This window comes from Rhipicephalus microplus, chromosome 2 (assembly GCF_043290135.1).
Source record: "Rhipicephalus microplus isolate Deutch F79 chromosome 2, USDA_Rmic, whole genome shotgun sequence".
In the NCBI taxonomy this organism is placed as follows: Eukaryota; Metazoa; Arthropoda; class Arachnida; order Ixodida; family Ixodidae; genus Rhipicephalus; species Rhipicephalus microplus.
In genome coordinates, this window is record NC_134701.1 from 159873775 (window position 1) to 159886471 (window position 12697).

A 12697-nucleotide genomic window follows, 5' to 3' on the forward strand; every position below is an offset into this window, starting at 1 on the left:
CACTAATGGCAGCTGCAGCATCACGAAATGTGCAGCGATAAACGCGTTTCCCGACAATCAGCGTACAGTGACGTATAAAAGCGAAACCCGCAAGCGCACCGCGATATCACTTCAAAAGACCACGACGCCACACTGAGGCAGCTCAATGTAAGATTCTTAAGGGGCCAATAAAGGCTCTTATAGGTATGTAAGTGGGTGTTCGTGTGAGCACACGTCAGTCACGTGACGTAAGGCGTACGCTGCTGAAACTCCAGCCTCTCAATGCAGAATGTTAGGAATCGATCGATAAATCAATAAATAAATCAACCAATCAACTTTATTTATGTCCATTTAACAAACAGACAGAGGAGCGCCGAATAAAAGCTGTCTTCCGTCAGCTTGATGAGCCAGCTGCTCCCATTTACAAGGGCTCACGGCCGCACAGTGATAGTTAGATGTAAATATATTTGAAATATAAAATCAGAAAAAAAAGGTAACGTCATTAACGGTACATCGTTTGGAAACAACGACATTAAACGCGAGAAAAACCAACAAGCGCAAAAAATAGTGATAAAATATTAAAAATGAAAGAAAAGAATATATATATTAACCAATAGCGTTACAAATTTCTAGCGCAGATTGCTCGATCAACAACAAAACAGATCAAGATTAGGTAATGTGTAATGATTGAGAATGGAAGGCAAGGTAGGGCACAATAGTTGCATGGAAGAGTGTTAATAGAATGTTAAATGGCATGTTAAAAAAAGCTTTCGTAATGACTCGACGGACCAGGTGCTGAAAGCGTGCATCTAAAAATACGTGAGCGAAAATGACATCTTCCCTCACGTTTGATGCATGAAACACCTGTTGTTGTTTTTTTTTTTTAAGCTTAAATGCACTTAGAGAAGACTACGTGTCCTCGATAGTGTTTGAACAAGTGGATCAATGCTACGTACAGTTCGTAGTCAAAAAACATTTCGCTGGCACTTTTCAAGGTTTGTCCACGACTTGATCATACGTACCGAACTAGTCTGAGTTTTAAGGCTGACTTGTAGGCAAGGGAGAGCTTCAAAAAACAGTTTTATTTTAACACTGGGCCGGATACCGGCCTTCCATAGCTATTGGTACACATTTCTGTATGAGCGATATTGTGAAGAAAAATAAATAAATAAATACCTAAACTTCAACCTACACCAAATCAATCAACTTCCAGTATGTATCGTACTTCAACCCTGACATAAACATATAAGGTATTCGCTTCCAAATCAGGTTTGTAGGATTCGAGGCAACGTGAAATGTAATGTACAAGAGTATAATAACGAGGCTAGCAATAAGCAATGCCTGCCAATTACAAACAGAAATTGCGAGCATTCAGCCCTTTTGCATATCCTTTGTTTCGTGTCAACAGCCTTTGCGAGTTTGGCTCAGGTATAGTGCGAACATCAAGCCCCGCCACGGTGGTTTAGGGGTTAAGGTACTCGGCTGCTAACCCGCGGTTCGCGGGTTTGGATGCCGGTTGCGGCTGCTGCACTTATGGTGGATTGATTGATTGATTGATTGATTGATTGATTGATTGATTGATTGATTGATTGATTGATTGACATGTGGGGTTTAACGTCCCAAAACCACCATATGACTATCACAGATGCCGTAGTGAAGGGCTCCGGAAATTTCGACCACCTGGGGTTCTTTAATGCGCATCAAAATCTCAGCATATGGGCCTACTTATTTTCGCCTCCATTTAAAATGCAGCCGCCGCAGCCGCGGCATTCTATCCGACGACCTGCGGGTCAGCAGGCGAGTACCTTAGCCACTAGACCACCGTGGCAGGGGCATTTTCCATGGAGGCGAAGTTGTTGTAGGCCCATGTGCTAAGATTTAGGTGCACGTTATAGAACCACAGGTGGTCGAAATTTCCGGAGCCCCATACTACGGCGTTTCTCACAATATTATGGTGGTTTTGGGACTCAAGCCCCACGCATCGATCAATCAATAAATTGTGCGAACATCAACCTCCTTGTGACAGTAGTAAATTTACGGAGTTCCTAGCATTGGGACATAGATACGCCGCACTGAGAATATAAAGAGGACAGGTGCAAAGTCAAGGTAGAAGGTTAGCAGCAACCGTCAGATATCGAGCACAAGTACATTTCATTGGGGATCGAGAAGAAAAGATGAAGCTTGCTACATTATGTGATGCAATCAGTATATATATATATATATATATATATATATATATATATATATATATATATATATATATATATATATATATATATAGAACACAAGCGAGTACACGTACGAAAGAGCAATACTTTTATGCCAACGTTTCAGCCGTGGCACGGCCTTCGTCAGGGAAGGCCGTGCCACGGCCTTCCCTGACGAAGGCCGTGCCACGGTCTTCCCTGAAACGGTCTTCCCTGCCACGGCTGAAACCGTGGCCGTGCCACGGTTTCAGCCGTGGCACGGCCTTCGTCAGGCCGTGCCCTGACGAAGGCCGTGCCACGGCTGAAACGTTGGCATAAAAGTATTGCTCTTTCGTACGTGTACTCGCTTGTGTTCTTTATACGTACCAGACCCCTTGAACTTCCTGCTGAATATATATATATATATATATATATATATATATATATATATATATATATATATATATATATATATATATATATATATATATATATATATATATATATATATATATTATACTGTTGCCAAAACGTGGAAAGATGTGGATACGCGTTACACATTATTCAATTGGAAAAATTTAATTGCCTGTGTAAGGACACGCTCGGAATACTACGGAAAGGGGTCGGTATTAGACAGGTGTTACATTTCTTTTAAGCTTCTCAGAGATACCTCGCGTAATGATGGTCAAGAAAACGATAGACGATACGGGAGCTATGAGAGGGTGAAAGATTGCTGCGCAAAAGCATATTGTGGATACCAGCATTTGAACATCCATGAGTTTCATCATTGAAGGCTCTCGTTCAATTGCAATCTCTGTGTCCGTGTTTCTTGAGAAGCTTTCTTGAAGGACATTTCAAGAATCAGCTGCCACCCTATACATGCACCCTCGTTTTCAAGGTGTCCAACTCGTTAAACCTCAATGTCACGTGGAAATTGTACAGATAGGAAATAAACACGTCATTATTTCCCGCATACTAAAATGCAAAACTCGTTCTAGTCGGCAGTATCAAGCAGCATATTCTGGAACACGTATGCGCAATATCCCCGTGATATATCCGTAGGAACGACTCCGTTCAAAACAATGACAGAAAAGGCCTATTTGATTCTCATAACAAGCACACGCTCTTATACACCAGCCAGACTGGGCGTTGCCTAAATGACCGTTTGAGAGAGCATGACTTCGGTCTCTCCTCCGAAACTGGTAGCAACTTGGGCTCATACTCTAGGGACCATGACGTGTGCCGTGCTTGTGGGCCTGTCAAATCACAATTCTTGGTCCGCAGGAGCAATATAGTGACGCTCGTGCACGCGATAGATCTGAATCCGTTGCAGTCTCGAAGAACAATGCGTCATGCGCCATCTCTCCATATGTAGCGATGTCTCTTACTGAAGTAACATATATCGACAACAAAATTTTCAGCGACACGTAAGTAGTAGAACTCAAGTGGCGTGCGTTACGAGGATGATGACAGTCGCATAGGTAAATTGTAAGCGTACCGAGCTCCACAAACCAGAACTCTCAAACCCAAAACAGACACCTAACTGCGCAAACCACTGCGTATCCATGTAGCACACACGTGGAGCAGGTTTCACGCACTCTGACCCGCTGACAAGTGCCACAGCGGGTGGCATATATCCACACTCACCTGCTGCCCGCGCGTATGTGGCGCGGCGGGCCCACTGAAGCAAAGACGCAACGTACATCCGCTCCACTTTTAGAATCCGTCGCCACCACCGCTTTCCTCAAATTTGTAATAAAGCTCCAAGTAAAGAAGAAGAAAAATACGAGAGACACAGACGACGGAGCGCCATGGAGGAACGCGGAAGAGATGACGGGAAACACGAGGGAGGAGGGTGTGAGGTGTCCGTGCGTCAATGTTACACTCACGGGTACCCCCGGACGTCCCACAAGCCCACAGACACACATATAACCACTCACCTGCCACCGACCACCTGTGGGGTTTAGTTTGGCCGCTTGGCTCTCCGACATGGTGGGCACCGTGTCAGACGGCGTTGCTCCTCAGAAGGGAAGCAACGGATTGCGTACCCTCGCGGAGGAGGCAAGGGGTCTTGAGGGTCGTCGAGGTACAAGTGGTACCAATCGCTCACACACCGAAGAGGGCTCGGCCAGCGACCCCTAGGCAATCAGGCACCACAACCAGGTCGAATCACGGGTATTCCATGTCAAGGGAGACTGTTGAATCCACGCCGCAGTCGACGAGTCATGGCTCTAGAGAAGACGATCCCCAAGATCACAACTTCTGGTTCGGCGAAACGTCTAGCGGTGCTCCGCGGTCGGTATGAAACACTGAAGTCGGCCACAGGGTGCGAAGAAACGTAAACGGGCGGGTTACACGTTTCACTGTTGATCTTCGCGGGTGGAGACGCCGCGAAGCCAGACCAATCTGCCGCTACTGCGGACACTCATGGCGATGCGATATCCGCCGACACCGTTTCTGGCGGCGGCTGTCAAGTCACCGAGACAGAGCGTTGGTCTTGGCAAAACGGTCGTTCCAGACACTGGGACGGGCAGCACGTTCTCCGGCAACTCCACTCGGTCTCGGCACTGCACTATGCAACCACGCCGGCGCGGCGACCGTGATACTGCCTCAGCAAGCACGTTCAGAACGAGGGCAAACCGACCGCTTTGTCAGGAGCGCCGTACGTATACGACATGGCTTCTCTCAAGTCAGCCGGACGGCAGGCAGTTTCTCTCCAGTTGCAACGAAGACAGCACTGGCGAAAAGGCAGCCAGGTCTGGGGCTACCTTGCACTATCGTTAAGCATATATTGTATAACACATGCGCACACAGAGACACCACCACCACGCCTCAAATGCAAACAACGCAACTTCAGAGTCTACTGGCGCTGGGAAACCAGATATATAGCACCTACCAGCCGATGGTGGTGGGACAGCTATGTGTACGTGCTGACGCTCGTTACGGAATGATCGAGGTGACTGCTTCCACCGCCACCAGCAGCCCCCGCGGCAGCGACGGTCCTGGATCTGTTTTTCTTTCTTTTTTTTGTGGTCTTTTGCATTCGCGTTTCTTTTTTCCTCTCCCCTCCATCCCCCTCTTCGTCTGTATTACCATATTTTCTTTCCTATACAGCCCTTCCGCGCTTTCCCTCCACCTTTATTTCCAACTCGCCGCTTTTTCCTTCCTCCCCGAGGCCTTCTCTCCACGCTTCCACTCCCTCCGAAGCTGTTCGCTTCTATCCCGGCCACGCTCTTTCGTTCGACGTCGGCCGCCGCTGCTACACGTCCTCTGTACGACGTCCTCCTCCTTGATAGGACCCGGCGGCTTGCCGACAGTCTCCGCAAAGGATGAAGAAAAGCTCGGGGAACGTATACACCGCTGGCGAAACGACCCCTCGCCGCCCTCCTCTGACGGTTCTCGCACGACGTTTCTTTTCTATGGTTTTCTAGTCAGCGCGCGTGCCGATATGCAATGCAACGTCGACGTTGTTTTCGATCTTACAGGCTGCACGCCCGTCTGCCTGCCTGTAGAACTCGCTTCGCGACACGCGCGTGCGTTCGTCGGTGGCGGGGAGTTTGTACACTGCATTGGGGGCAAGGACGCAAGCGAGCCGAAGAAATGTTTTGGCACGCGGCCCTTGGCTGAGTGACATCGCGACACACACCAACGACGACGACGTGCACGTGACGCGCCTCGACGCGTCAATCGCTATTGACACTTTCAGCCGCTACCGGAAACCTTGTACAGTCTGTCAGGTGTTGCACGCACGCCCTATAGCAGCTCACCCTATGAGCTATTCGCGTTATGGGGCTGGAAACATAAACCATGACAAAAAAATTACAGCATATCTACGGAGTGCATGATGATGAGTGGTGCGAAGCATGCGTCAGTCCGTCCGCGCTTCTGTCCGTCCGTTCGTTCTTACTTCCGTACGTCCATCTGTGCGACCATAGGTCCATCCGTGCGTCTGTCTGTCTGTGCGTCCGTCCGTGCGTCAGTCTGTGCGTTCATCCATCCGTCCGCGCGTCCGTCTGTCTGTCCATGCACCCGTCCGTCCGTACGCGCGTCTGTCCGTCTGTCCAAGCATCCGTCCGTCCAAGGGTCCATCCGTGCGTCCTCTGTGTCTTCCCATACTTCCGTTCGTGCGTCCGTCCCTGCGTTCGTCCATGCATCCGTCCGTCCGTGTGTCTGTCCATCCGTTCGTACATCTAGTGAACACCTCAAGTACCGCCACCTCGCATGTTTTCATCATATATAAGTACCGCCATCCAGCGGACATTCCAAGGACTAAACGAGAGGTGGCGCGGCCGGGCGAGAGGAGCGGCCCGCACACGTTTTCTTACGGATAGCGCTTTGTCTCTAGTTCCCACCTTCCACTGCCGCTAGTTCATAGCACTGCAGTTCATGGCACTGCAGCACTGCAGCCTCGCTAATTCTTGCTAAAACCAAGGAGCTTACGCCCAGCGAGTTTAACGTGGCGACCTCTTCTGGTCAGACAGTTCTCAAAGTGCATCCTTCTGTTACTAGTTTTGCGGGCGAAGCTCCATATGCCGTGGGTCGGGCGTCCGCGATGTATGTAGTAGTAGTAGTAGTAGTAGTAGTAGTAGTAGTAGTAGTAGTAGTAGTAGTAGTAGTAGTAGTAGTAGTAGTAGCCACCTCCACGGCCGGACTAGGGGAGCGGCACGCACGCACCCTTTTCAATTGAGGAGGAATCCCGCGCACATTAATCATAATTAAAAAGATCGTTATTTCTAATAAAATAACTTACAGAGACGAGTATTGGTGACTTAACCTCCAAGAAAATTTGCCCTTAATTTGATGCTTATTAAAAAAAACGAGTATCAGAAGGACGCACTTTGATCACTATCTGACCAGAAAGGGTTGCCACGTTAAGCTCGCTGGGCGTAACCTTCTTGGTTTTAGCTGGGCACGTCTCGTCGACTTCAGCCTCCAGGCTCCGTCCGGCCTCCCTCGACTTGAGACAACAATGCTTTGCCGACTGTGGCTTGGTGTCGCTTTTACCAAAGTTTCCGCCTTCCTAATCGGTATGGAAGAGAGTGCTGCTTCGTAAATCATGTTTCAACAAGCGTTTGATCATATTAGGGGCCAAACAGGGAAGTTTATTGCAAACTGGTAACAACATTTCAGGTGAGTACAACTGCCTGGTGTAACAAAATCACTTCAGTGGCGTGTACAAACAAGAGAACATAGAAGCGAAGCTCCTTATAGCGGCACCCGTTCGTTCCTCGTAGTCGTTGTAGTAGTGTGTAACCAGTCTTACATTTCGACCTCCAAGGTGGTGCCGGTGGGAGATTTCTTCTGTGTGTTGTTGAACAATAAAAAAATTCGCAGCGTGCGCGTTAACTAAAAGCAGAATTCTCCTGTCTCTCATTTTCCCTTAGCAGCCATTGGCATGTACATTGAACACTATCTGACAAAAAAGGGTTGCTACGTTATACTCGCTGGGCGTAACCTCCTTGGTTTTAGAAAGGTTTAGCGAGCGTTGGGCCGCAGTGCCATGAATACAGTGCACTAGTATATACCATGAACTCGAGGTGGTTAGCGGTAGGAAGTAGACACGAAGCGCAAGCCGTAAGAAAGTGTGCATGTGCCTCCTCTCGTTCAGTCCTTGGCTGCTGGATGGCGGTGCTTCTATATGAGGAATATATGATGAAAAGATGCGAGATGGTGGCACTTGGTGGACAAACGGACACACAGACAGATGCATGGACAAACGCACGGATGGCTGCACTGACGGATGGACGCATGGACGCACGCAGGAGCGGATGAATTGACGAACGCAGCGACGGACGCACAAATGGACGTGCGGACGCACGAACAGATGCTCGAACAGACGCGCGCACGGACGGGCGGATGGACACACGGGCGGCCACACAGACGCACGTATGGACGGACGGAAGCAAGAACGAATGGATGGACGGATGCTTCGCCCCACTCTCCACCATTCACTCATTAGATATGCTGGCATTTTTTTTTTGTGACAGCTTTATGCTCTCCTTTAGTGGAGTACAAAGCGCTCTAAATCGTTAACCACTTTTTTTAACCAACCACAGAACGGCTTCATGCTCTCGCATTTCTGACTACCAAGTGCTCTAAATCATTAACCACGTTTTCTAAACACAGGTTTAGCGAGGGTTGGGGCTGGGCGTAACCTCCTTGGTTTTAGCAAGGTTTAGCGAGGGTTGGGCCACAATGCCATGAATATAGTGAACTATTATATAGCCATGAACTAGACGCGGGGAAAGGTGGGAAGTATACATGAAGGGCAAGCTTTAAGAAAGTGCGCGAGTGCCACCTCTCGTTTAGTTTTTATAATGTCCGCTGGATGGTGGTACTTCTATATGCTAAATATAAGATGAAAAGGTTCGAAATGGCGGTACTTGGAGCGTTCACTAGATGGACGCACAGATTGATGGATGGACAGACAGACAGACAGACAGACAGGCAGATGCACGGACGCACGCAGATGCACGGTCGCACAGATAGACGCATGGACGGATGGACGCTTCCCTCCACTCATCATCATGCACTCCGTGAATATGCTGCGACTTTTTAGGGGCTTTCTCATTTGCATATATTCAATTATTTTTCTCTCTTGATCGCTTTCGAGCCAGGGATGTAATATTTTCATCACGGTGGCTCATTCGTTAACTGTGTGACTTAACCAGCTAAAGCTTTGTCGTCTTCAACTGAATCGAGCTGGATAGCGATCGAGAGTGGCCGTGCGGCGCCCGCGTCAGGCGCGCATGTCGTATTACGAACGTATTACAATTGCGGCTCACGACAGTTGTCGTTCAACGACGCTGTCGTGTCCAACATTCTTTTCGCTTAAGGTTTCAAAGCTGCAATCAATTCACGCACTAGCAGGAACACCTTGCCGATTCAAATAGTTCTTGTTTAAATTGTCCCTTTATTTTTAGCATTTTAACCGCCAGAATAATTTGGACGTATGCAGCTGACACGCGCTGCCCAACTCAGCATGTATAACCTATTCACATACTGCATCTCTGGTTAATACAAACAGAGCAAGCTTTGCAGTGCCGTGGACAGATTGAAAAAATGCCGCCATATTCACGAAGTGAATGATGATGAGTGGGCGAAGCTCCGGAGGTAAACCTGGTAAACCATGAATCCTCCGTACATTTTGCCCACTCGATTTTATTGCAACGCTCCCCCTAGCGTACGTCACCGCACTATATCGAACGATGACACGCGCCATATGTGGCATCATTCCTATTTTATAACATCTCGCATCTTTCATAATCAACTACACGTACCGCCGTCTAGTTTATAACATCTTGCATCTTTTGGACGGACGGACGGACGGACGGATGGATAAACGGACGGACGGATGGACGGATGGACGGACGGATCGACGGACGGACGGACGGACGGACGGATGGATGGATGGACGGATGGACGGATGGATGGATGGACGGATGGATGGATGGACGGACGGACGGATGGACGGATGGATATGGCTGTACCCTTTAGATCGGGCGGTGGCTAGCGTAATACTTAGAACTGAACGAGAGGTGGCTACATACAGGGGACGCACAGCCCACGCCTTAAGGAGCTTCGCTCCTAAAAAAAGCCAAGCACATGGGCGTCAGCAGAGAAGTGGAAAAGGGGCTTTCGCCCCCCTCAAGCCACAACAGCACTTGCCATCACCCAAGCTAGACCAGTGCTCTCGCTCTCCCTAAGCCACAATGCAACAATGGTTTCCACCCCCAAGAGAAAATCCTGCCGACGGCAATGGACAAGCGCTCGTTCTTTCCGACTGAACACTAATCTTTCTATAGCAACACCCGCTGCACCCACGTCTAATCGCATGGGCTCTACGCAATACACTTCAACAGAAAATACATTTGCTGCCGCATTTCTCTTGACCAACAGGCAGCATGGCTACATTACCGAAGAAGCGCGGCGAGAATGACAGCAGCCGTTGTCAACCCCACTTGATCTGCCCGGAATCTGCGTCAGGTGTTCTGTGTCTGCGTAGCGTTGGCTTCTCCGCAGTGCAAATGAACCACTTATTACCACGTGATGGCGCTCGGCGAATAGGGGCGCTGAACTTCTGTAGGCGGAGCGAGCAGCGCCCGGAAAACAGTGGCGCAACTCTGCTACTAAAGGTAGCATATACAGTAACTCTAAGAGTGGCGCCAGCCAACACCACCTAGGGGAGAGCTGCGGCGTGATATACTTGGCACCGCTCCAACACCTGCGGTGAGGGGAATGCGTTGCGTTGCATTCGTGTGAACGCACGTACGTACGGCGTTATACACAATGAGTCAAAGAGCTGCTTCGCATCTAAAAAAGGGGGGATGGCGTGCAAACAGGGGTAGAACTTGACTGAAGAGAAACAGGTGCATTCAACTCCATTGAGCAGCCATGCGGTGGGTATAACAACGGTGAAAGCCGTTATGCATACCTCTAGGTGACATGTATCGTTTAGAGTCTAAACAATACGTGTCACCTAGAGGCAAGCATAACGGCTCTGACCGTTGTTCAGTCTAATTTAGCATACTCATATCAGAGCAGACATCGGCGTTGATGTACGTGTTCTGTAAGCAAGAAATAAAAAAAATACGCCTTGATGAAGCACTTATACCCTTCCATGTTGACAATTATAAGATTGTTAGAACCCGCCGCATCGTGAAGGCCTGACGAACGTGTACGCGTAAAGCCTGGTAAGTATCACTCTCTACTGACTGACTTGTCAAAAGGCTACATACTTGAATTGTTTGATCAATGAACAGAAATCGACAATCATCGTCGACTCCTTGCCACTTGGCAGGCTTGTCATCGCGTTGTAGGGAAGTGCAGTCTGTGAATACGGGTGTAAGCCTAAGCGATAACTTAACCGGCCGCAGGCATTAACCCTACGCCTATTATTACAGACACACACGTACCCAAACCTTGCCACGCTTCACGTTTATTATCCCGATGCATACCTGCAGTGACACATGCCCATCATGTGGACACACAGTGACACTCGCACAGATGCTCTGGGAGTGTAGAACAACTCCTCCTGACTCTACCTCAAGCAAGTGGGAGAGGTCCCTCAGGAGCTCACTTCTCGCCGACCAGCAATGGGCCGTCCAGCAGGCCCACGAAGCGGCCGCCAGGTACTCCCTGTCGGTCCCTACCCGGGAGACGCCCGCTACGCGCTAAGCGTGTCCTGCAGGACTGAAATGAAGTTTTTTCATTCCATTTCATTCCTAAGCGATAACTCTCTCCATTTCTCTACCTCTTTCTCCCATATAAGAAGCAAATGAGTGAGAAAGCCGCCCTCAACGTATCGCTTGTTCGCTGGGTACTCAGCGATTGCACTTCAGTCGCCTGACTGTCACAAGTAGCATAATGATACAAAGTAGACAGACAGCTTAGTAGGTGCCGGAGGCATAATCGGAAGATTGAGAGGCACAGATCACCAAAATTACTGTCGCAACCACCCGCGTGCGTGAGGACATTAGAGGCACCAGTAATCGAAGGAAGTTGTATACCTGCATGGCTACACGTACATGCGGACAGAAGAGAAGACTTCTAAGCTGTTTTCCAGTTCCCTACGCTAGAGGCCCCGCATCTCCAACACTTCACTTGTAGACCATCGATGAAGTCAAATGATGGGTGTATTTGGCGGTGTCCACTCATTGTGCCATCAGATTTTAAAACAGCGCGTTTGAAGAGAACCAAAACTAACAATTACGTATACATCTTTTAAAACAAAATAAAGCGTTTCAACGTAGCATAAAAACTAGACGCTCCCAAAGGGGATCTTCCTTTTGGCCCAAACATTTCTCACACGTGTCAGAACATTTACAGCGTCACTTCGTTGGAACGACGGCATGTGAGTCGGTAAATATAGATATTCCAGAAAATATTTGGCAGATTACATCTGCCAAAGTAGTTTTAGGGGCGAAACTCCTTAAGCCATGGGTCGTGTGTCCCCGTCGTATGTACTAGTAGTAGTAGTACGTAATCACATCTCGTTTAGTCACTGGAATGTCCGCTGGATGGCGGTACTTGTATATGATGAATATATGATGAAAATATGCAAAATGGTGGTACTTCGAGTGTTCACTGGATGGACGGATAACGGACGGACGGATGGACGGACAGATGGACAGACAGACAGACAGACAGACAGACAGACAGACAGACAGACAGACAGACAGACAGACAGACAGACAGACAGACAGACAGACTCATGCGGCCAGCGGACGGATAATTCACTGTTTACCGAAAAAACCCTCCGAAACTTCACGCACTCATCATCATTCACTCCGGTGATATGCTGTGACTTGTTTAAGAGAATTTTATTTCTGAAAAAATCACACATACACAGAAGACATTTATGTGTTACAATGTTCGTTCTCACGACGTGCTGATATATCTTAATATACATTCAAATGCACAACAGGAATTGTTTGTACCTGTAAGCAGAAATTCTAACGTGCATAAAGAAAACTATGCTCAAGGGTACGTACAATTCATAAAAAGAAAACGAAAAACAACATTTAAAAATG

The 12697-nt window shown here is 48.3% G+C and overlaps 1 protein-coding gene across 4 annotated transcripts in view; it reads right to left on the reverse strand.

Annotated features, from left to right (window-relative positions):
- Window positions 1–4305, reverse strand: part of LOC119170642 (uncharacterized) — a 314953-nt gene extending 310648 nt beyond the window's left edge. For all 4 annotated transcript variants that reach the window (XM_075886974.1, XM_075886973.1, XM_075886971.1 and 1 more), the window contains exon 1: window positions 4106–4305. In XM_075886974.1, the coding sequence (XP_075743089.1) occupies window positions 4106–4156 (51 nt within the window). In that variant the 5' untranslated portion in view covers window positions 4157–4305. The remainder of the gene's footprint in view (window positions 1–4105) is intronic.
- Between the last annotated feature and the right edge of the window lie 8392 nt (window positions 4306–12697).